The sequence below is a fragment of the Meriones unguiculatus genome, chromosome 3 (genome assembly GCF_030254825.1).
Source record: "Meriones unguiculatus strain TT.TT164.6M chromosome 3, Bangor_MerUng_6.1, whole genome shotgun sequence".
In the NCBI taxonomy this organism is placed as follows: domain Eukaryota; kingdom Metazoa; phylum Chordata; class Mammalia; order Rodentia; family Muridae; genus Meriones; species Meriones unguiculatus.
Genome location: NC_083351.1, coordinates 64,112,575 through 64,139,046, shown reverse-complemented (window position 1 = coordinate 64,139,046; position 26,472 = coordinate 64,112,575). Strand labels below are relative to the sequence as shown.

Sequence of the window (26,472 nt, the reverse complement as noted above, 5' to 3'; positions counted from 1 at the left end):
TTATTTATTCTAGTTTTGCTCTTGGGTTTGCTTGTGTTTGTGTTTGCAGTGTGTTATTTTTTCAGCAGCATGTGTTTGGTGAACGTGTATACGTGTATGCGTGTGTATATATGAGTAAATATGAATTAATTACACCTTTAAAACATTTGCATTAGGTACGTCTGCAATCCTCTCTCTTCTCCAGCAGCCAGGATGTTAGGATCATTCAGAAGACCTGCCTTTCAGACGCCTGATTGTGGTTCTCGAGGGTTCTAAGCTCCAGGAGCCTGTACCATCTATGTCCGAAGAGGAGGAGAGAAACCTAAGAGAGAGCGTCCCAGAGAGGGGTTTTTTCCTTCTGCTGGGTCAGGTCAGCAGGGTTCTTAGATTACACAGCAAATCCCCAACTTCAGCACCGCGGACAGCAGCGCCTCCATCCTTTAGAGCGGCGCATCTCTTCTGCCTTGACCCCGAATCCAGTTAATGGACCTGGGCCGGTAGCTTCCTTCGTTCTTTTGCTTTCAGAGCAGGCGAAGCCAGGGCAGAAAGGTTGTTACAGCAAGAGGAGTACGGTAGGAAAAGAGAAGAAAGAGGAGGAGGAGGAAGAGGAGGAGGAGAAAAAGAAGGCGGAGGAGGGGCCGGGAAAGGGAATAAGAAGGGAAGTGGGAAGGCTTCCCTTAGCAGGCTCGCCCGGGTCTGCCGAAGGCAGCTGAGTCTTCAGCTCCGGGCTGCGGTGGCGGCGGCTGCTGTGGCTCTCCAGCCAGAAATGCTTCTCAGTGCTGCGCCGCGCTGAAGCCGAGCATGCACCGTTGGGCTGCGCTCTGCTCCGCACATCCTTGATCTCAGCCTGGGAGCTGACAGCCTACTGGAAACCCCTCTGAGTCGCGCTGCCCAGTGGCCACCAGAGCACTTGCCCGCAGTGGCAACAACAGCATCATCAGACCCACAGCTCGCTGGTTCTCTCCTGCAGGCTCAGTGCTTTCCAGATTCCCCCTAAGCGTCCTTTGGTATTTTTTTTTTTTTTCACAAGAGAGGGCGGGGTAGGTGTCAGTCCCCTCCTCTCTCTCACCCCTCCTATTGCTTCTCGGTTTGAATTTCTTCCCCTGGCATTTCACTGGCTCGCAGAGCAAGAGACCAGACCCACAGTGAGGAGAAAGCCAGGCTGCGCCTCCCCTGCTGCTGCCAGCCCAGAACTGGAACCTACAGGGGGTGAGGGGAGAGGAAGCGAAGCAGGAGGAGCTTGACTTCCTCTCGCATCTGAAGACAGACTAGCTCCCTTCAAGAACCTCACGGAGAGACGGACTGCATCTCCGCAGCAAGCTTTTGGAGTACAGCTGGCCCGGAGGCAGAAAGGATGGTGATGCCTCTGAGAGCAGGCTGCAGGGCAGCGCTCTCGCTCTGGATTCTCAGCAGCTTCATCTGCAGAGCCTGGACGGCTCCCTCCACGTTTCGTAAGTAGTCCTCTCCTCTCCATGGCTCCGTGCTGGAGCCACTTCAGTGCCGCATTGGTGTGAGGGCGGCCGGGTATGAACTCCGAGGTGCAGTCTCAGTTCTTGTCCATGGTGTAAGTGTCGGTGCCTGCTTGTGTGTTTGGTGCTCTGCACTTGCACCCACTGCCGCAGAGAAACTCCAAACCCAGGGAGCTACTTGTATAGTGGAGAGGATTTTTATAGCGCTGGATGCTTCTGGAAAGTTGTTCCTTGTCTTGAAGATTGCTCCGCAACTGCTTGGTTAGAGTGATGAGTGTAGTCATTCCTTGGGACCTATCTGTGCAGACTGGAGACGATTACGTTTTTTCTTGGGTAGGACAGAAAAGGAGTAGAAGTTTCTGATTTTTATTGATGGTTTTGATTTACGTGTTGGTCTGAGGAGGGAAGGGGAACATTCTTCAAGCAGTTCAGGCACCCATGGATTCACTAATCTGAACCCTCCTAAAAAGTTAATGCTCATTTAGCACTTGTTTGTATATATTTAAAAAGTAAGTTTATTATCGGAACTGACACTGCACTAATTCTTTAGTAGTTCCCGGTGTGATAGGCATGACTCATGAAGGCCAGGGCTTGGGACAGCTAGTGCAAATGTCATTAATGGGATAATGATGAAACGGTTTGAAAGTTTTTAGGAAAATGATGTGTTTTCAGGAGAATGTGTGGTCTTTAAAGAAAGAGAGGGGTATTATTCATGTTTTGATGAGGTTTGGACAAATGGAAGATCTGGCCCATTTTCTGCATTGCTTTAGGAATGCATATTGTGTATAAAGAGAGGAAAGACATAGTTGGCTTTCTGAGAGAGTTAAACACTGGACTGATTCTCTGTAGCACTTTATCCAGTGTTTTTAAGCACAGCCTTGTTTGTGAGATTGGATTAATCCATTGGTGGCAGAGTACGGACTGTGGAGTTCAGAGTGAAATATTCTCCACCTAGGATAGATGGAATTTGTAGCTTCCAGATGCTTCACACATGATTTGCCCTCTCTCTGCTGAAAGTTCTGTGGCTGTATTGATGTTCACCTTTGTCTGTATTTTAATATTAATATTATTATTGCAATGTCTAAAATATAAAGAACAGCCTTGAAATGGGTTTTAGATGTTGTGGTCAACTTTCATATACAGTGCTGTCATTAGTAGTATTTTGACATATTTCCCAAGTATCCTCTATGAGATTTTCTTGCAGTGCTTAAAGATTGAGATGCAAAAAAGCAGATAACTAAGTTGTAGTGAACTTAAAAAGAAACTTTGTGGTATTCTCAGAACACAACCAAGCCTTAAAAATATGTATTGTTTTTATCCATGTTGATTGCATAAACTTAAATGGAAATTGTAAAGCTAGACTGCTTGATGTTAACCTCTACAAAACTATGTAGCACTACCCATGGGAAATTACTCTGATGGAATTTCAGTTTCCATTTTCAAATCTGCTTTACAGTAGTATAGAATTTGCTTCCACATTCGTGTAAACTCACCAAAAGTTAAAATGTGTTGTAGTCTCTGATTTGAGTCTCTACTTCCCAGTAGCTTCCAGAATTCTCTGTCTTATCTTTCTGTATGCCTTAGTAGGAATGGGTTGATCTGAGCCATTCAGTATGTGTTTTGAAATGGTTTATTTGCTCTTGTTGCATTGCTATAGTTCAAACATTCCAAAGGTGTTATTCCAGAAATATGTGCTTAGTTTTCACTACTTAGAAATCAGTGAAAATAACACAAAAATCACTACTTTAAAAATACTTGTGTTTCAAGTTTAGGACTTACTTAGTTGTTATTTGATATAAATCAAATAGTTAAAATATATAATAGGTAAATAGAGATAGTTTTTTTTTTGTTATATTTGATTTTAAACTCTGAGATACAAACCCAAAGTTGCCCTACATCCTGGAAGTGAATTTAATAATGACTGATACCTATATTTAGTAATGAGACTGAACTTTTAAATTTAGTTTATTTTATACATAATAAAAGCTATTAATTTTACATTGTATTTTGAAACACTGTATGATATTTATGTTTTTAATACCTAGAAAGGTTCAAGGCAGAAAAAATGTAACTCCATGAATCTAAGTTAATGAACAGCTCAACCAGGAGGGGTCATCATGACACAGAAAGTAGTAGAAAACTCTGAAAGGAGGAGTTCATGTAGTTCATGTTTTGAAAATATGATGACTATGCTCAAACACCCTGCTCCAGAGTAACTTTGTAGTATAAAAGGCATTCTTGCATAAATGATTAATATTTTTGACTTTCATAATATACATTTTCTGTAGACCATGGCTTAAGCTTATTTCTTTCTGCTGTTCCGGGCATGTACATAAAGGTTGTTCTTCCTATGTTTTGTAGATATATTTCAATTTAAATTAAAGCCATTATTTCTTAGATCAAATAAAATTACGATCTATTTATATGTGACCATATAAACGATGCAACGCTGAGCTGAGAAGTGTGTGCATCCTTTCCTGTGAAAGCTCATTTGAGAAGCGCAGAAGGAGCTCTCCACCACTAGGGGGTAAATTGATTAGACCACGCTTTTAACACTTATAGAGTGCCCTAAATGATAAGGGGCTTAGGCTAGAACTTAGTAAGTTTGATTTCTTAAGCATTACTGTATTTTTTTTTTTTTACTTAAATGTTTACTCATAAAGGCCAACTTATGTGATCCTTGTGGAACTGTTCTCATAAGATTAACTTGAATTATATTGTGAAATGTGTTTTGCATGTGTGCAAATAATGTCTTATGAATATACTGTTACATATATGGCATACACAAGCACATGCGTATATATGTAGTAAAATAGAAAGATGAATAATACATCAGGTAGATATCAACATAGATGTAAATATGTACATATTTATTTGTTATATAACATCATTTAAGAATTTTATTTTATCATCAAGATCATAGTTAGACCTTTACCTGTACAGTGATAAAGAGGTGAGACAATGTTTATTGATCTCATATAATGCTCCCAAAGTGGTATTTTTAAATATAATGTATGAAAATAATATAAAATCAAATGCTTTCATTTTATGTCTAGTTCACCAGAATAATGAGTTTGTTAGAGAAGAAAATTTTAACTGAAAGTATGCTTTTGACCAGTAGGACTCATAGGGAGAAGGGTTATACATTTTTTAGATAATGCTAATTAGTAAGAAGTGAACCTTTAACTGGTTGGAGATAATGACAGATCTTGGTTTACAGACATTGGATCTTATGCTCAGATGATGATGGTAATTTTAATGTTTTAATCCTTTACCACAAAGTAGAACTAATTTGCATAAAACATAATTCTCTATATTTGATAAATATCTCGATTAACCTTCATGCATTTATACATATGTAATTCATCATTTGTGAAAGTTTCAAAGTTGTTTTATGTACACTACATTTTTAATGATCATATTTTTTAATTTTTATAATTTATTCACTATGTACACTACATTTTAAAATGTATTTATAATGCATGTTTTTTATTATTTTTTATTATTTTTAAGCTTCTATTCCATTTGTCTGATTCAATAAGTATTATTAGCAAAAAGGACTTATTAGATCTTTAAAATAAATGAATCAGTCTTTATGCCTGATAAATTGCATATGGTTTAAAAAATAAAAGTCTTGTGATATGACTAACCTTGTTTCACTTGAGTTTTAAAAAATTCTGTATTTATTTGTTATATATAGAGCAGAGAATATACATGTATATTACATATATTCTCAAGTGAAATCTACTTTGTAATGTTATTAAAAATCTTAAATATAAACAGAAGAAATTGCTGAGTAGCAAACTTCCTGTGGTGCAAGCAGGCCGACCTGAGCTGAGATTCCCCAGAACCCTGTAAATACTGATTTTATATTGCACATCTGTAATCCTACTGCTGGTGGAATAGAGACAGGTCAATCCCCTCTGACTCCTGGACAGCTAGTCTAGAAAACCATTGATCAGTTCAGTGAGATTCACAGTCTCAACAACAACTGCAAAAGTAACAAAGTAGGATGCTTGAGTGTAATTCTGGTTTCCACATACATGGACACACATGGAATGAACGCAAATGTGCACACACACACACACAAAGAAAACACACACAGACACACAAATGCTACAAAAGAGGAAATGTAAATTTAGACAGCACAAATGAGCATGCCAAAATGGAAATGGGGGAAATCCTGCAAAGTCATAATCCTACACAAGGAACTACAGAGAACAGAAGAAAGCTGGTAGTAGGCGAGTGGTCTCTCCACGAAAGAGCATGCCTGGTGCCAAATAGCTCAGCCCTGAAAACATACATACAAGTAACATTTTATGGGCCGATTCAGTTATATTTAGTGATATATATGTACATACATAAATATAGTTGTTTGCAGTAATAGTTAACAAGAAAGAAAGCCACAAATTTAAGGGAGAAGTTTATGAAGAGGTTTATGGGGAAATTTGAAAAAAGGAAAGGGAAGAGAGGAACAATGTAATTATATTATAATTTAAAATGATAAAGGGCTAATAGAAACATGTTTTCTCCATTGTGATTAATATTGAAAAGTGAAGAAAAGCAATATATATAGACACGTTTTAACATGTGGTCTTTGATTTAAAAGTGCAAACCACTCTAAGCAGTTGTGTATAAGTAAATATTTCTGTCTATATCATTATCTTACTTTGGATGTCACCAGCATTTTCAGATAGATGAATAGTGTCTAAAAGCAGTTATCAGAATTTATGAATCTATGTCTATAATTATTTAATACTGAGTTGTTTGGAACTACATGATTTTTTACTGTTTTACATATATGAAGAGTAATGAGATTATTTTAACATAACTTTTAATATTTTAAGGTGAAAATAAGATGACTTCTAACACAGTGAACATTTGAACCTCCTGAAATGTACACAATCTGGACGTTGAGATGTAGAAATATGACAGGTTTCCTGGTCAGAATAGGTTTTTTTAATTTTATTTTTCAGGAAGAATCTCTATGTGACGCTCTCGGCCTCTATGTCAACATTCTCTTCATTTCTTTCCAGGTTAGGGGTAGGCATATCTCTGCGTGTCTGTGGGAAGTGTACGGAGGATGTGTCAAGCACCTCTCCTCTCCTCTCTGCTGAAAGCAAGAATTAGTATCTGCAATATGAGTGGTAGTGTGAAGAAAACATGTTGATTCTTTATTTCCAATAACTGGAGAGTCTGTTGAATGCTAGAATGAAGATTAATGAACATGATTTGTCTCACATTTAACCCCCATGCCTTTGATTAATTCATAATTATATGGAAGTTAGTATTTGAGCTCTATCTAAATCCCTTTCTGATAAAAAAAATTCAAAGAAGAGAATTTTGATTATTATGCCAGCTAAAACCATAAACTGCTAAAAATTTTCATAATAATATTATTTGTAAATGAAGATGAGTATGAGAAAATTTCTGCAGGCTTTTACAATTATTCCAAGGAGTGAGTAATGTTTTTTTTGTTTTGTTTTGTTTTGTTTTGTTTTTTTCATGTGATATCCTGTAGAAGAATTGCAGTTTTTATGTGACTTCCTGGGTGTCTCATTTGTGCCTTTCTTCTGCATGATGCTGTTAATGATATTTATTTCCGTGAGAAGCACTTTCCTGTCCTCTGTGAATAATATTACCATTTAACACATAGCCTGGTGGTGGAGTGGTCCCTGAAGGTACACTTTCAACTTATTTATGTCATGGGCAAGTTCCCCAACTCGCTGACCTGTTACTCCATGCCTACTGTTATACCTCTTGTCCCGTCTATTCAGTTATGAAGACACGAATTCTGCTGGTCATGTATCCTATGACAAATACCACAACCATGTTTGAAATCAACGTCGATTGCTTTCTTAGTTGAAAACTTGGTATACAGATCTCTTTAAACTCTTGCTTAATTCATTTGGGTGGCAGACAAATCATACCAACAGCTTGAAGTATTTAACTGTTTTTTTTATAACACTCCAGATTTTTAAACCTCCCCTGATAGTAGGAAATCTGGAAATAAAGATGTAGTCATTGGCTCCGACTTTGCCTGCTGAAGAGAGCATATTTTTGGTACACTGTAAAAGCGTGGAAGAAATATAGAAGTGCTCCTGAGAGCTGCAGTCTACATTTTCCTTCTGATTTGAGTTTGTTTGAAATGCCCTCATAAATATGAGTAATGAGTACTCCCTTTTCATCTCTCAATGCTTAGGGAAGTGATAAAATTAACCCTGGGAATATTTAAGTAGAAACAATACCCTTAAACTTAGAAAAGATTTTGTTAGTTCAGGGTTCGGCCTTTTCTGGTATAGCCTTTCCTATTGTTGTTTGCACTGTGATGGTGGGCTAAGATGTGAATCTCAAGAAATGACAGGCAATAGAGGTGTGACCTACATACACCCTGTCAGATTTGCTAAGCCTGTGCTGTGCGGTGCCTAGAAGTTGGGATTGTGTTATATAAATTTTAATGAAATTCAACAAGGATTTACTCACCTCACTGTCATAATGTCATGTTGGAATAATATGTGAAAGGAAAAGTTTTCTCAGTGCCACAATTTCTCCCGAACCATCATGACTACATCAGCTTTGGCTTTCTGTAAGGCTAATATTTGAAAGACATGCACAGATAAAAGTAAATTGTATAGTCTGAATAAACCAGCTTTTGAACATGAGAAACATCATTTGTTAACAAATAAAATAATACATATGAATTTTTGTCATCTGAAAACTTAAGGTGCCTATTGTAACTCACATAGACTTAGTTATCTTGGACTAATGTCAAATGCAGGCTGATTAAATAGAAGCACCCTGCTAGTTCGTTTTCCTAGGGAACCACAATTCAACAAAAATTGAGTTCTTAAGTGTTCAAAAATATGTAACATCTATTGTTAAAGAATTTATACCTATTTTTTAGACATTAAACAGTATTCCGAGATGGAAAAACATTATAAGCAATGTCATGTTGCTGAGTGTTAGCATATTTTAGGGGCAGCTTTTTTTTGTAAGTTGCTGATCTCACAGAAGATAAAGTCTTGTTCTGCTTTATAGTACTTAAACTGGTCAGAAACTTAGGGTGGGAATTTACAATATTATAGAATATATGTGAAAATATTACTTCATAGTATAAATATGTTCAGAAAAAAATAGTGTGCCTCAAAATATTACTTTTCAGATAATTAAATGAGTGAATTAGGTTATTGGTATTTGGACCACCAGGCTTTCAGATTAATAGAAGAAAAATTGTTTTAAGTCAACCAAATAAAGAATATTTTAATTCAGAATTTTTCCTACTTGACAAAAAGCTTGAAACTGAGTATGCCTTGAAACTAAAATTCTTCAAAACACAACGTAGGAAATGGCCACACATAGTCCCATAATAAAACTGACGTTGTGCTCAGAAATTGATCAACTGGAAGGTTTGGAGATGATCAAAATGGTATCAATGGAATCTTCAAGAATAATATTTAACATGTCTCAAGGACTTCTCTAGTTTTCAAAAATTATTCAACAAATGAGTAGTTTAAGAAAAGACGCAATAGGCTAGGGTCAATCAGTGGACTGGGGAGGACCAGGGTGAGAAAAGGGAGGGAGAGAGGGATTGGAAAAAGACGAGGGAGTGAACACAGCCAGGATACAAAGTGAATAAATTGCAATAAATAATTTTAAAAAAGAAAGAAATACCTATATCACTCATTTTTATTTTTTGGGCCTCACCTTAATGTGAAAATCGGAATTTAAAGTTTAGCCAGCTGTGGTGGCAAACAACACTTGGGAGGTAGAGTCACATGGATCTACTGATTTATCTACCTATCTGTATCTATATCTATTGTGCAGATCTGAATCTATCTATCTATCTATCTATCTATCTATCTATCTATCTATCTATATCTAGACCAGGCTGTGACCTGATCTACACATGAGTTTAAGGACAACCAGGACAGCCAACATAGAGTGATCTTTTCTCAAGAAAAAAGAATAAACATTTTAGTTTTCTTTTTTATGTCTTGAAATTAAAATATGACATTATTTCTCCTCACTCCTTTTCCCCCATGTACTTATCACTCTCTCCCAAATTCATGACTCTTTTTCCCCAAATTTTGTCACACACACACACACACACACACACACACACACTTTTGTTACAGTATTATGCTAAAGATGTAACTGATATGCTTACCTTGGGTACTTTCATTGGGAGGAAATAACAAACTATATGCACATATGTTACTGTACAGTCTTATGGTTTTATTTGAAGACTGGGATGCTTAATGCTTGTATATTTTATTTTATTTTTGTAAATGTATGAGTCAGCTTTATAAATTTACACACACAGAGAAAACACGAATAAACACACAGACACATACACACAGAGAAACATTTTGTGAATGTCTTTAATATTAACTCCAGGCACCAGCAGATATTGTGAGATGTTAAGTTCTGGAGGGATACAATGTGTTTGTCACCCAGTCCTTACAGCCTTGCTTCAGTGGGCAGCTGTGAAGACTGAGGCAAGTGATAGAGTTAAGTGCCTTGCCTAAGCCAGCAGCATGAACTCTTCCCTTTGCCAAACTCTTTCCCTTTGATCCAAAGGGAAGCTGGCTGAGAGTGAACACTACTCAAAGTCTCTGAGCGAATTTGAGTTTCAGTTTGTATCCATTTGGCCTTTGAAATGTTCACTGACTGCTTCTATAGACACAAAGGGGTAAGTCCTACTCCCTCTATGTTTTCAGTTTTTGTTTGTCTTAGTCATTTTGTTTTATGGTAAAATGACTTCAAATTGCATTGTCAGACAGAGAATTTATATGATATACACATACTATAGATCTTCTTTATAAAAGAGTTAATTCATTTTTTGTCTTTTTATTCAGAATTTTTAAAATGTGATTTTATGCTTTTGCGAGTTATAATTACTGCTATTTAAACATTTATTTAAATTACATAGAATATTAAACTGTGTTGTCAAGAATGTCTAAAGTTTGATTAAAATCTAATCTCAATATGTCCTGAAGGTTGATTTTGCAAAATATACCCCAAACTGTAAATATAAAATCCATTTGCAAAATCTATAGGCAGGCTGTTGAATGTCATATGTCCTAATCTGTAAAGCAATGTTTTTTTTTTTTTTGTTTTGTTTTTTTTTTTTTTTTGTTTTTTTCTCTTTAGATTCATTAGAGACACCTGCTTCAGCAGCAGGGAAAACATATGTATTTCATTTTTGAGCATTTATATTTATTGTTTCTTGTCCCTAATCTCTGATGCCATCCCTGGTGATATATTCAGGTTTTTAGCATTTTCCTGAAGTTGTACCACTGCATTTTCCACAAGCTTCTAGGCTTCTAATCTTGACCCTAGGGTTTTCACTGATAGCAAAATTAAAAAAAAATAACTGTTTAAATACAGTTTTAATTTTCTTATGTCCTTTATTTAACACATTTGCTTTAATTTTAATAAAATTTATTCTTACGATATATAATAACATAAATTTATTAATGTAACATATCATTTTTGATACTTGTATGCTCTATAATGCTTATATCCCATTAGTAATATCTAACTCCTCAAACAAGTTATGATGATAGATATTAGCCATGTTTACCTGAGATCCCAGAATCTAGAACATTATTGTTCTGTGGAGTTGTCCTGATGCATCATCAAACACCATTATGTCCTGCAACCTCACCTTATCCCTCCATCTGCTTTCTCCTAACCTAGATACCAGCATTTTGCTCTCAAAATCTTTGTGATTAACTCTTAGATTCCCTGTATAGTATTTGCTTTTAATGGCTGTGTTATGTCACTTAACATAATGTGCTCCAGTTCTATCAATGTTGTTACAAATGACACCATTCTGTTCATTTTATGGCCAAACATTATCCTCTTGTGTATATGCACATGTTAACTTTATCTACCTACTGCTGATGGGAAATAAAGTTGTTTTTATTCTCAAAATATTATGAATAGAATCACACAGAACATGGAAGTGAATTGTCTCCTTAGTACATGGATATTTTTGTTTGTTTGTTTGTTTTGGATGTATAGTCAGGAGAAATAAAATGCTGCACCATGAGATGTTATATTCTTAATCTTTGGAGTAATATTAATGAATACATAATGAATTTATTAATTTACAGCATAACCAGAGTGGACGAAGAAATACCATTGTTTAACACAAAATCTAATGTACTCATGTATTTCTCTATTCTTCCCTGTCTCTTTAATGTCATCTCGTTGTAGCTCAACTTTTTCTTTCAGCATTTATTTTTTTATTATTAGTTACAATTTATTAACTCTGTATCCCAGCTGTATCCCTCATTTCGTCCCAATCCCACCCTCCTTCATTTCCTCACTGCCCCTTTCCAAGTCCTCTGATAGGGGAGGACCTCCTCCCCTTTCATCTGATCCTGTTTTATCAGGTATCTTCAGGACTGGCTGCAAAGTTCCCCTCAGGGACGTCAAAAAGCCTGCCATTGGGTTCATGTCAGAAATAGTCCCTGTTTCCCTTACTAGGGTACCCACTTGGTTACTGAGCTACCAAGGGCTACATCCAAGTAGAGGTTCTAAGTTATATCCATACATGGTCCTTGGTTGGAGAAATAGTCTCATAAAAGATCGCTGTGCCCAGATATATTTAGTCCTTGTCGAGCTCATATCCTCTCCATGTCATATTAACTCCCCCTTCTTTCATATGATTCCCTACACTCTGCCGAAGGTTTGGTTATGAGTCTTAGTAGCTGTTATGAAACACTGCTAGGTAGAGTCTTTCAGAGGCCCTCTGTGGTAGGCAATTGTCCTGTTACTTATTTTCTCCTACATCCAATGCCCATCCCATGTGTCTTTCTAAGTGGGGATTGATCACCTTACTCCGGGTCTTCTTTCTTGTTTATCTTCATTAGGTGTATAGATTTCATTATGTTTATCATATCTTATTGGTCCAAATAAGTGAGTATATACCATGTGTGTCTTTCTCCTTCTGGGATACCTCACTCAGAATGATCTTTTCTAGATCCCACCATTTGCCTGCAAATTTCATGATTTCCTCTTTTTTAATTGCTGAATAGTATTCCATTGTGTAAAAATACCACAATTTCTGTTGATGGACATCTGGGTTGTTTCCAGGTTCTGGCTATTACAAATAAAGTTGCTACAGACATCGTTGGTAGCTCAACTTTTTTACACTATAATCTATCTCTGCTAATATCTTTGTGCTATCAGTGATGTAACACTCTGTGGCCAATAATATGGTCTTATAACTCTTCAACCTCTACATTTCCTTGTAGAAATACATTTTTCTGTTTCTTTCCTGCAACTTTTAGGTGAAGTTACTCCTACTAAAAACCTCAGAATTTTGGTCTAGATTGTAATACCACCAAATACCTGGGCTGGTTAGGTCTGAATGCAGGGGAAATAGACTCCAGTGAGTGATTTTTAAAAATCTAGATTGTAATGATTATAGTGGTGACTAATACTATTTATTTGATAAAACAGTGGAAAGTTACATCCATATGTAATACAACAAGAAATATAAAATATACTTATACACATTATAGCTATTGTCTTAGCTACAGGTGAACATGCATCTATTATTTCCAATGAAATATGAAACTATAGCTTGATAGACTGATAACTTTCCAACTACTTGATTGGATGAATGTGTTCAGGGATCTCTTGTGTGTTTCACTTAGTTCAGATAGTTGGCCATACTCTACCAGTTATACAAAGCATACTTTTAATGGAATACTATACAAATTAAATATCAGTGATGCCAGAGTTATTCTAGCTATAAAGTTCACTCAACAAAGTTTATAAATGATGAGAAAACTTCAGACAACTGGCAAATATCTGTATTTCATATAAAAATCTATCAGGTGTTTCAATGCTGTCAAAGTTGTTATAAAATGTTATTGAATATCATTTATATTTTAAAATCATAATGTATAATTTGATAACTAGAGAATAGTGCTTAAAGTCATGCTGCGTGTTGTGTTTTTGTGTGAAAGAGAGAGGATGTGTGTGTGTGAGTGTAAGAGAAAGAGGGAGAGAGAATGAGGGAGAGACACTTGGATTATTTGTTTTGTTTTGAGAGAGGGTCTCACTATATAGCTTTGACTGGTCTGGAAATCACTACATAGACCAGCCTGACTTAAAATTCCACAATATTTGCCTGGTTCTGATTATTGGATATTGGGATAAAATTGATGCATCATAATGCCTGGCTTAAATTTAGAGCTTTGTATCTTCTCAACCTCAAAACCCTGCCCAATTGTTTCAGAGTATATATACAAACACATGTGATTTCATTTTCTTTAAGTTCATACTTTGTATGAAGTACACCTTCATTTCTTCTTGGTTTGGATATAAGGAAGGGATTACATTGGATGAACTAACATTCAATGGTCAAATCTTATGATGCTGGAAGCTATAGTGATTTCATGGGATTCACCATATAAAAGCAATCTATTACTTCTCTGTTAGAACACTCAGACAAGGATGTGAAAAACGTTAAAGCTCATAGGGTTTACGTTAATCCACTTCTTACCTATACGAATTTCTATCTTATACTGAGAAAATTTATAATCCTGAAATTTCAGCCAGGACTTGTACTCAGGATTCTAGAGGTTTGAAATAATACTACTTACCCAATAGTCAACTTGATAAAATATTGACATGATCCTTATATACAGTGTTAGCAGTATTTGGGTTTTTACTTCTTAGTGACAGTTACATATATAAAACAATAATTTTAGAATTCTCAATAGAGGAATACCTAATGGCAGAGAAACACATACAGAAATGCTCAGTGTCCTTAGCCATCAGGGAAATGCAAATCAAAACAATCCTGAGATTTCACCTTACACCCATCAGAATGGCTAAGGTCAAAAACTCAAGTGACAACATATGCTGGTGAGGTTGTGGAGAAAGGGGAACCCTCCTCCATTGCTGGTGGGAATGTAAACTTGTACTACCACTTTGGAAATCAAAATGGCACTTTCTCCAACAATTAAGAATAGTGCTTCCTCAAGATCCAGCTATACCACTCTTAGGCATATATCCAAAAGAAAAAGGACATTTGCTCAGCCATGTTTGTTGCAGCTTTATTTGTAATAGCTAGAAGCTGGACACAACCCAGATGCTCCTCAGGTGAGGAATAGATACAGAAATTGTGGTACATCTACACAATGGAATATTACTCAACAATAAAAAAGAACAAGAAAATCATGAAAATTGCAGGCAAATGGTGGAAACTGGAAATGATCATCCTGAATGAGGTATCCCAGAAGCAGAAAGACACACAGGGTATACACTCACTTATAAGTGGATATTAGATATTTGATGTAGGATAAACATACTAATATCTGTACACCTTAAGAAACTAATGTAGAAGGAGGAGTCTGGCTAAGTTGATCAATCCCCATTCAGAAAGGCAAAGAAGATGGACATCAGAAGAGGGAGAAAACAGGGAACAGGACAGGAGCCTACCACAGAGAACCTTTGATAGGCTTTACCCTGCAGGGTATCAGAGCAGATGCTGAGACTTATAGCCAAACTCTGGGTAGAGTGCAGGGAATCTTATGAAAGAAGGGGGAGATAGTACGACCTGGAGAGGACAGGAGCTCCACAAGGAGAGCAACAGAACCAAAAATTCTGGGCACAGGGGTCTTTTCTGAGACTGATAGTTCAACCAAGGACCATTCATGGAGATAACCTAGAACCCCAGCACAGATGTAGCCCATGGCAGTTCAGTGTCCAAGTGGATTCCGTAGTAATGGGGACAGGGACTTTCTCTGACAGGAACTAATTGGACTGCTCTTTGATCACCTTCCCCTAATGGGGGAGCAGCCTTACCAGGCCACAGAGGAAGACAATGAAGCCTCATTTTATGAGACTTGATAGACTAGGATCAGAAGAAAGGAGAGGAAGACCTCCCCTATCAGTGGACTTGGGGAGAGGCTTGGGTGAAGAAGGGAGAGGGAGGATGAGGTTGGGAGGGGAAGAGGGATGGAGCTACAGGGGGGACACAAAGTGAATAAACTGTAATTAATAAAAAATAAAAATAGAAGAAAAATTAAAACACTAAATATGATTATAAGAATTCCCATATTTCTTAAGATAGACATTAGAATTTTCACTTATTTATAACAAATGAGTTCTAACATTTCTTTCTGTACAAGCTTTTTAAAACTCAAATACTTCTAAATATTAGTTTCATATGGTGATTCATATGTTAAATTTGAGTCCCAAACTGCATACAGATTGATTGTATCATAAATAAATACATTTCTTCATTTTGCATACCTAGGAATATTGTAATCAGGTGAAATATAGTTGCAACTTACTCTCAGTTTCAACAAAATATACTTGTAAGCAACCTTCATATTACAAAATTCCTGCATTAAAACAAGTATATCCACAACAATCAAAAAGCCAAAAAGCCAATAAAAATGTTTCACTGGACTATAATCTATAGAATAGTGGCAGCACAGGAACTTTAAAGGGTACTTTGCATCTATTTGCTCATTGTGAAATACAACACCTTCTCGGATTTCAGTTATTATCTCTTCTTTATTACTCCAATTTCAGTGGCCTTCATATCATAATAACACTTTTAATGTTATATAATTATTATATGCAATGGTCTGAAACTGTTTTACAAAAAATTACTGATTGTCTCAAATATATGTTCCTGGCATCTAAACATATGTTATTATAGCAACACAATTGTAGAACAGTGAGAAAAATTAGAATTATATATCTACCTTCATGGAGAGTTTTCTAAATCTTGTAAACAAACAAAAAAAATGTGACTATTTTATCTATTAAATTGGCATCAGTGGCACTTTCTTAAAAGCCTTCAGATTTGCTCTTTGTTCATTTGTACATCTATAATTATAGTATTTAGAGAATGTCTCACACTTTGTTTGTTTCTACATATTGAATTTTCAAAGGACAAATGGGATGACTGTTAGAGCCACACAAATCTCAGGATTGGCTGAAGTGCCGTTTCCCCAGAATCGTTTTTAAGACAACCATTTCCTAAGAAATATTCACAAAGGATCTGCAAAGAGCTTAAACTGATTGACTTGCAAGCATGAAACCTTAAGCTGGATCTGCAGAACTCAAGAGAAAAAAAAAAACAAAACGAAAAACAACACCCTTCCAGGCCATGGGATAGTAGATAACCAGTTGGTATGCTCTTGTCTGGGAAAAACTTCTTTTATTCTTGGCATTCCTTAGTTGTCTGCAGTACTCTATGTAAGAGTGAGGCCTCTTGAGCTTGTTCCCAACCTGTCCATCTTAGCATGTCTTTGTCATTGTCTTTGTTCAGCTCATATTGAAACAGTCAAGTTTATGTGTGTAGCATACCTGAAAACAAATGTATCAATAACATTACATAGACTGACCAAGTGTGTATGTTTGTTTGTGTGTGTGTGTGTGTGTGTGTGTAACAATAAAAAATAAAAAATAAGAAGCCATAATTTCACAAGGATGTCTGTACAGGTGGTTTTGAAGAGAGGGAAGGGGAAATGGTGCAATTATATTATAATCTCAACAATAAACAATCATTTTTACAAATCCAGGTACAGGGAACACATTTGAAATCCAAGCACTTGGCTGATAGAGATACCTGGGCTTTTTGGCCAGCAAGATTACTAGCCTGCTTGAAAAATTTCGGTTCACTGAAAGATCCTGTGTTATAAAACAAGGAGGATGACTCACAAACAAATATTCATCAAAGGTCTGTTCAAAAACAAGCACCGGGAAGCAACATGTTTGAGAAAGTTTAGTGACCTATACATGGACATACAAGTATTTCCCACTATTTTAATTTTTAGTGACTTTATTATTTAAAAAAAGAACCTTTCATGTGGCCTAATTGTCACTGCTCGCTCCTTAGACCATTCTGGCTTTCAACTGAGAGTGATATTTCTGCATCTTCTACCTCCTGGCAGCCGATATTACTGCTCTATACCACTGTATCTTGATACATTTCATATGCTTCCATGTAATACTTTCACTTTTCAACATGAGTAGAAAAATGAAATCTCATTTATATTTTGCTTCAGTCGACAGATATTCTTATTACAGTATTTCATTTTAAACTTACCTTAATGATCCATCTTATAATATTTATTTTAGTTTCATCCATTTGCCTGAAAATTTCATGATTTCCTTTTTTATAATAGTTGAATAGTATTCTATTGTGTAAATATACCAGAATTTCTTTATTCATTCTTCTGTTGAGAGACATGTAGGTTGTTTGCAGGTTATGGCTATTACAAATAAGTCTCCTTTGAAAATTTTTGATGAAATGTCCTCTTATATGGTAAAAATCTTTAGGTATATGCTCCAGAGTAGTATAGCTGGGTCTTAAGCCAGCACTAGTGCCAATTTCCTGAGAAAGTGCCAGATTGATTTCCATAACAGTTGTACAAATTTGAGCTCCCATCAGCAATTGAAGGGCATTCTCCATTCTCCACATCCTCACCAGCATATGCTGTCACTTGCGTTTTTGATCTTAGCCATTCTGATGGGTGTAAGGTAGACTCTCAGAGTCGTTTTGATTTGCATTTTCCTGATAACTAAGGACATTGAATATTTCTACAAAAACTTCTCAGTTACTAGATATTCTTCTGTTGAAAATTCTGTTTAGCACTGTACCCCAATTTTAAATTAGATTATTTAGCTTTTTGGTGTTTAATTTCTTGAGTTCTTCATATATTCTGGATATTAACCCTCTGTTGGATGTAGGATTGGTGAAGATATTCTCCCAGTCTGTAAGCTTGTGTTTTGTTCTGCTTTACCAGAAGCTTTTTAGTTTTATGAGGTCCTGTTTATGAATTTTTGATTTTAGAGCCTGAGCTGTTGGTGTTCTGTTCAGGAAGTTGTCTCCTGTACCAATGAGTTCAATGCTCCTCTCCACATTTTCTTCTAAAAGTTAGTTTGTTTGGTTTTATGTTGAGGTATTTGATCCACTTGGACATTAGTTTTGTTCATGAGTGATAAGTATAGATCTATTTTCATTTTTCTACTTGCAGACATCCATTCTTTTTTCAAATGAGTAGGGAAAAAGGAATGTTATGAAGACTAAGTGCCACTGCTTAATAGTTCCTCAGTAGGCAGAAAGCAGATCACCAGAAGCTAGAAATATAAACAGTGCATAAGTGCTGTGTTTAATAAAGCAGAAAATGTTTACCTTTTATAAAGAATAAAGCATTAAGTAACTCATATTCTAAAATAGAACTAAATCACATGACAAAATTTTCCATTTAATGAGATAAATGGCTGCCCATGAAATACACAGATTTGAGTTTATAGGGAAAGATATTTATTATTGTTTTTTTCAAATTCCCTTCATAGTTTATGGATTTTTGAAAACTGTATTTGTGTACACTTTGCTTTCATTTTGATTTTGTTTTTCAGGTGACTGATGATTATGTCTTTGAAATCTATTTGATCCAATTTTAAATGCAAAATTCCATTAGGCTAGAAATAATTCCCAGAGCATACAGAAATCAAAACAATACCTATGAAATTTTCATGTGTATAACACATGACTTTGTCCACCACCTGTGATATAGGTTAGACCTCTACTTTGTGGTATACATAAATGTTTATTTTTCTAGGTCACGATTATCTGAATCATCAAGGTTGACCACTCTCAAAATGTGAATCAAATGTTTTCTTTTTAATTCAGTCATAATCTAGATGATCCTACACCATTATTTTTAACACTTGAGAACACTCCTGGAGGCTATAATTATAATTGGTGACCTGCAGAAATGTACTAGCATTGATCTTCCCAAAGAGTTCAGGGTATATGACAGAAAGCTACATATTATTTGGGTAACATCTCACAGTGGTTTTTTTTTTGTTTTTTGTTTGTTTGTTTGTTTGTTTTTGTTTTTGTTTTTGTTTTTAGCACAGGCTTGAGGGTAAAGAAAACTAGAGTTTTGTGCTGGCTCTCAACCAGGGTTATGAAAGATGAATTACCACATGTTTGAGCCCCCAGGATTCTAATTAGTAAAATGACAAATAATGCCGCCCGAAATGAAAGGCTGATGCTAGGAATTAAACACAGAATGATACACATCAGCAGGTTATCGTTAATGATGGCTTTGTTGTTTTTAAGCGCATTAAGTATTTATTATACATTTTTATGGACATACTGAAAGTATGGAGTCTTTAAATCTTGCTAAAGCATTGGAGTTTCCTTTGACATTTATTTTACAATTTAGTTAGTTCATAACTTAAGGCATATAGCTAGAATAATTGCCAAAAATAGGATTAGACCATTATTTTATGATCACATGATAGCACATTAAAATAGTCCAAAAGTAAAAGAACAATATGATTCTATTAAGATAATAAAGATGAGTTACCTTGGGCTGGCTTTCCCCGGGGTCCGAGGATTGTTCAATGTTCCTGAATAAACTGCATTGAAAAAAAAATAAAATAATATGCAAAATTAAAAAAAAAATAAAGATGAGTTACACACACACACACACACACAGATTCATTTATCTATTCTAACTAAATTAATAAATTTATATTGGATGTAATAATACCTAACATTAACCAGAGAGTAGTTAGTAATTAATTCAAGTCACTTAATAAACATTATAGTCAATTGTGAAAATTACTGAAACATTATAAGCTAGTCAGTCAGTAAGGCCTATATTACAGGTAAAGGTCATCCAGTTATCTTACTCACAGGTGTTGCTGAACTGCTATTTGCAAACTAGAGAGCTCTGTGGTCCTAAGAACAAACCCAAAATATAAACATTTTAGTGCAAACTTGTTTGCTCTATGTGCAGATTGTATGAAGCCTGTTTTCTGAAGGTGATAATATGTATAAAAAGAAACGTGACATTTAAACATTTTTTAATTGATTATGCAAATCTGTTGCATCATGGAAAATCAAACTTTGGATATTATTTAAATGCTTGAAAAATCAATGTCCCAGAATATGGAGTATAACCTGAAATTTTTGTACATATTTTTGTTATTAATAAAAACATTTGGGTTATTGTTGACAGTCTTGCTGGGAAGATGTGAGCAAATGTCTACTCATCCTAGGTCAAGAAATGACAAAAGGCAAAGTAATGGTACTACTGAAGGCAAATTTGATGACCTAGTGAGTTCATGGAGGCTACTCATTAGAAAACAAACCAAACAAAAGTATATGTACCTTTGCAAGATAATTCTATCATGTGTGATAACTCATGAAAGCTGAAACTCCAGTTCTCTGAATGAAATGCCTATAGTTGGACAAAGTCAAAGAATCCTTTCTCCACTGTTCTTACTAGTTATATTGGAGAAAAGGACTCTTGTGAATCTTGTAAGTTTTATGAATTTCCTGAGACTTGTGAGATGTTTTCCTTGTAAATCTTAATGATAAACTTTCCATGGCAGAATATTTTATGAGGGAGAAAATTTCAATACAAGAGCCTCTGATTAATTGGATCATAATAAAACCACTTTTGTCCATAAGAAGTGGGAAACAGTAAGATCTGGAGAGGACAGGAACTCCACAAGTTAGGCAACAGAACCAAAAAATCTGAGCACAGGGGTCTTTCCTGAGAGTGATATTCCAACCAAGGACTATGCATGGAGTTAACCTAAGACCCCTGCACAGATGTAGCCCATGGCAGTTCAGTATCCAAGTGGGTTCCATTGTAATAGGAACAGGGACTGTCTCTGACATGAACTGATTGGCCTGCTCTTTAATTAGCTCCCCCTGAGGGGGGAGCAGCCTTACCAGGCCACAGAAGAAGACAATGCAGCCACTCCTGATGAGACCTAATTGACTAGGATCAGAAGGAAGGAAAAGAAGTCCTCCCCTAGCAGTGGACTTGGGGAGGGGCATACGTGCAGAGGGTGGAGGAAGGGAGGGATTGGGACAGAAGGAGGGAGGGAACCACAGGGGGGATACAAAGGGAATAAAGTGTAATTAATAAAAATAAATAAAAAAAGCACTTTCGTTACAAAAACTTGAATAGGCCATATTTGAATCAAAGTATTTTATAATCTCTAAGAAGAAAATATTTAGAAATGGCATTTAGCTTGTAGCAGTTTTATTCATAATAGCCAGAACATGGAAACAACACAGATGTCCATCAATAGAGAAATAGATTCAGAAACTGTGGTACTTTTACACAATGGAATACTACTCAGCAATTAAAAACAACGAAATCATGTAATTTTCAGGCAAATGGTGGGATCTAGAAAAGATAATCCTGAGTGAGGTATCCCAGGAGCAGAAAGACACACATGATATATACTCACTTATAAGTGGGTACTAGACTTATAAGATAGGATAAATATACTAAAATCTGTACACCTAAAGAAGATCAACAAGAAAGAGGACCCGGGATAAGATGATCAATCCTCACTTAGAAAGACAAAGAGGATGTGTATTGGATGTAGGACAGGAACTTACCACAGAGGACCTCTGGAAGACTCTACCTAGCAGGGTATCAAAGCAGATACTGAGACTCATAACCAAACCTTTGGCAGAGTGCAGGGAACCATATGAAAGAAGGGGAGTTAATATGACCTGGAGAGGACAGAAGCTCTACAAGGACCAAATATATCTGGGCACAGGGGTCTTTTATGAGACTGTTTCTCCAACCAAGGACCATGTATGGATATAACCTAGAACCCTGCTCTGATATAGCCCAGGGTAGCTCAGTAACCAAGTGGGTACCCTAGTAAGGGGAACAGGGACTATTTTTGACATGAACTCAATAGCTGGTTCTTTGACCTCCCCCTCACTCCCTGAGGGAGGAACAGCCTTGCTAGCCCACAGAGGAGGACATTGCAACCAGTCCTGAAGATACTTGATAAGCTAGGGTCAGATGGAAGGGGAGGAGGACTTCCCCTATCAGTGGACTTAGAAAGAGGCAGGGAGGAGATGAAGGAAGGTGGGTGGCCTTGGGAGGGAATGAGGGAGGAAGCTACGGTTGGGATACAAATAACTAACCTGTGATTATACTAAAAAAATAAAAATAATAAAAAATTAATACATGCTGGAAGGATGTGGAGAAAGGAGAACCCTCCTCCATGGCTGGTGGGAATGTAAACTTGTACAACCACTTTGGAAATCAATCTGGCGCTTTTGCAGACAATTAGGAATAATGCTATATCAAGACCCAGCTATACCACTCCTAGGCATATATCCAAAATATGCTCAAGTATACAAGGACACTTGCTCAACTATGTTCTTAGCAGCTTTATTAGTAATATCCAGAAGCTGGAATCAACTCAGGTGTCTGTCAACAGAGGAATGGATACAGAAATTGTGTACATTTACACAGTGCAATACTACTCAGCAATTAAAAACAAATAAAATTACATTTTAAATATTTATTTACTTATTATTTACTCTGTATCCTGGTTGTAGCCCCATCCCTCCTCACTTTCTAGTACTATCCTTGTACCCTCTGCTCTCGTCTCCACCCCCTCCCCTATTCCTCTCTTCCCATTCTCCCCACCTCATAAAGTTGCATCAGGGCTGACCATATCCTTTCCCCCTGTGTCCTAGCAAGGCAGTCCTGCCAGGGGTAAGTGATCAAAAAGTTGACAAGAGAGTCTTAGTCCAAAGCAGTTCCCTCTTCTTTTACTAAAGGAGCCTAAGGTGCCCATAGGCTACATCTTTTTATTTTCTATTCTTTATTATTATTATTATAATTTATTACAATTTATTAAATGTATCCTGGATGGTCCCCTCCCTTATCTCCTCCCAATCCCATCCACCTCCTTCATCTCTCCCTACGCCCCTCCTCTGTCCATTGATAGGAGAGGTCCTCCTCTCCTATTTGACCCAAGCCTATCAGGTCTCATTAAGACTTGTGTTGTCTTCCTCTGTGGACTGGCAAGGCTGCATGCCCCAGGGGCTGGTAACCGGAGAGCCTGACACTCAGTTTATGCCAGAAACAGACCCTTTTCACCTTACTAGGGATCCCACGTGGAGACTGAGTCTATGGGCCACCTCTGAGCTAGGCTTTAAGGTCCTCTCCATGCCTTATCCTGGGTCGGGGTATTATTTTCTTCAGGGGCCCCAGGACTCAAGTTTTTGTGGTTATTATTGTTTGCTTTTTTATTTTTCTCTGTTGGTCTTCTTTTGTTGCTCCTGTCCCCTCCAGGTCTTTCTATCTCCCCCTTCTTTTATAAGTTTCCCTCCACTCTGCCCAAAGTTTGGGCAGCCTCTGCTTCAATACCTTGATCATCAGAGTCTTTCAGAGGTCTTCTGTGGTTGGATCCTGTCCTGTTCCCTGTCTTCTCCTGCTTCAAATGTCTATCATATTTGTCCTTCTGAATGAGGATTGAGCACTTTCCCTAAAGTCTTCCTTGTTGTCTAGCTTCTTTAGGAGTATATAGGATTTAGCATGTTTATCCTATATTATATAGCTAATATCCACTTATGAGTGAGTATATACCATGAGTGTCTTTCTGTTTCTAGGATACCTCACTTAAGATGATCTTTTCTGGTTCCCACAATTTGCCTGCAAATTTTATGATTTCCTTGTTTTCAATACCTGAGTAGTATTCCATTTATGTCCCTCAATGGGGGAATGGATACAGAAATTGTGGTATATTTACACATAGACTACATCTTTGTTGGGGGCCTAGGTCCAGTCCATGCATGGTCCTCAGTTGATGCTTCAGTCCCAGCTAGCCTCTCTGGGCTCTGGTTAGTTGGCTCTGTTGGTTGTGGAGCTTTTGTCACCTCCAGGTCCTTTCCTATTTCCTCCCACTTTTCCATAAGACTCCCTGTGCATTATCCAGTGTTTGGTTGTGAGTCTCAGCATCTGTTTTGAGGTACTTGTGGGGAGAATATCTTAGAAGATAACTCTGATTGGTTCTTGTCTTGCAAGCTTATCAAGGTATCATTCATAGTGTCAGGAGCTGGCACTCTCTGATAGAATGGGTCTTTGGTTGGACCAAGCCTCATTTGAACATTCCTTCAATCTCTGCTTTATCTGCGTTTTTTTTCCATTTTTTATTATTATTGCTTATTACAATTTATTCAATTTGTACCCTGCCTGTGGCCCCCTCCCTCATCTCCTCCCAATACCACCCTAGCTCCCTGCTCCTTCTTCTCCCATGCCCATCCCCCAATCAATTGATAGGGGCTGTCTTCTCCCCTTTTATCTGACCATAGCTTAACAAGTCTCATCAGGTATTGCTGTGTCTTTATCCCAGCACATAAGTAAATTTTGGGTCGAATTTGGAAAATTACATTTCAAGGCATATTCTTGGGCTGTGTCAAGGGCACAAAGGCAACTCTTGTCATATAATCTCTAAAGCACAGGCAAATCTCAAGTTCATCTTACAGTTCCTACTATGTGCTTCTTCTTGATCTAGTGCCATGTCATTCAGAAAAAAACAAAACAAAACAAAAACAACATCATGACTAATTCATATGAAATAAAGCATGTGCCTGTCCCCACACACATTCAGATGGCAGGATAAAGAAGCTGAGCATTGCTCTTTTTTTGTCATTTCTAAATTTGTTTTTTAATCCATTGAAACAAAGTGCATTCAAATCTAAAAATATTCATAACAGTTGAACAATGGTTGTAGCAGAATCTTTCAAAAAATCTATAAATAAAATAATTGCTATGCAAATACAAGGACTGTTACATTTTAAGACTAAGCATATGGTTTTGTCATATACATGGAATTTCCAGAGATATGTCAAGTGATGTAATTCTATCATAGTCAATATTCATTGCCTAAGTACAAGTAATATAGAAAAGAAAATTAACTGTCTTTTCTTTATTTTTATTCTTTGTAGACATAACTCAAGTCACTTAGAAATGTCAATACCAGCATTCATCACAACTTGATTATATTTAGTTTAGACCATTTTGGTTAAGAGAGAAATAACAATAATTTAACAGGTATATATTATTAAAACATCATTATTTCAAGGTTTTATTTATAATTTCTTTATTTTACTTTATAGACCCTTAGTAGCTAATATTATTTATATATTACTTCGAATTATGTCATTGTTACTACAATAAAGCCATAGTTACATTATTTTTAATAAATTTGAATGCGAGTTAGTGTAATTATACTATATTTTCAGCATTTATTTTGAGTATTAGAGTTCTAGTGTGTCTATCAAAACAATATTCAGGGCTGGAAAAATGACTCAGTGAGTAAAGGTTCATACTGTTCAAGCATGGAGCCTTCAGATTGATCTCTAGCATCCACATGAAGGATAAAATTGACCCACAAAGTTGTCTCTGACCTCTGCATACATGCTCACCTACATAGATACACCCTGTTTATACACACAAATAATAACACAATTTCCACTTATTAAGTTTTTTCAATTATTTAGGTTACTGCATATGCAAATTTAAACATATTCTGAAGTGTTTTTCTCTTCATTTAACTTAAATTTTCTTGTATTCAGTTGGCATACAACAAGTCTTGATACAGACATATAACTTGAAATGAACGCTACCATCAAAAAAGTGGCAAGCTTTTCAATAGTTTTACTAGAGATGTGTGGATTGATAAAGTGCTGGGAGGTCCAGGACCGTTATGCAATGTTCTCTGCATTCCTTCTGTAGTGTGATTTCATGGTTCTATGCTGGTTGCTTGTTTGTTTGTTTGTTTCCTTATTAATTACACTTTATTCACTTTGTATCCCCCCTGTGGTTCCCTCCCTCATCCCATTCCAATCCCTCCCTTCCTCCACCCTCTGCATGCATGCCCCTGCCCAAGTCCACTGCTAGGGGAGGACTTCTTTTCCTTCCTTCTGATCCTAGTCAGTTAGGTCTCATCAGGAGTGGCTGCATTGTCTTCTTCTGTAGCCTGGTTGCTTCTTTTTAACAAATGTACTTCCATAATGATCTTAGAATCTGAAAGGTTAAGTCCTTCATATAGAATAACATAGAGCTTGTAACTTCGATTTTTTTTTTACCTTAACTTTAGATTGCCCACAGGAACCATTCTTAAGAATAGCTCCCATAGCAGTAGGTGGTCAACACAAATAAATTCCATGACTTTTTTGTCC

The 26,472-nt window shown here is 36.5% G+C and overlaps 1 protein-coding gene across 1 annotated transcript in view; it reads left to right on the top strand.

Annotated features, from left to right (window-relative positions):
• The first annotated feature begins 223 nt into the window (after positions 1-223).
• Cntnap2 (contactin associated protein 2) overlaps positions 224-26,472 on the top strand; it is a 2,202,731-nt gene continuing 2,176,482 nt past the window's right edge. The window contains exon 1 of the mRNA XM_060380093.1: positions 224-1,430. Coding sequence (XP_060236076.1) covers positions 1,334-1,430 — 97 coding nt within the window. The 5' untranslated portion in view covers positions 224-1,333. The remainder of the gene's footprint in view (positions 1,431-26,472) is intronic.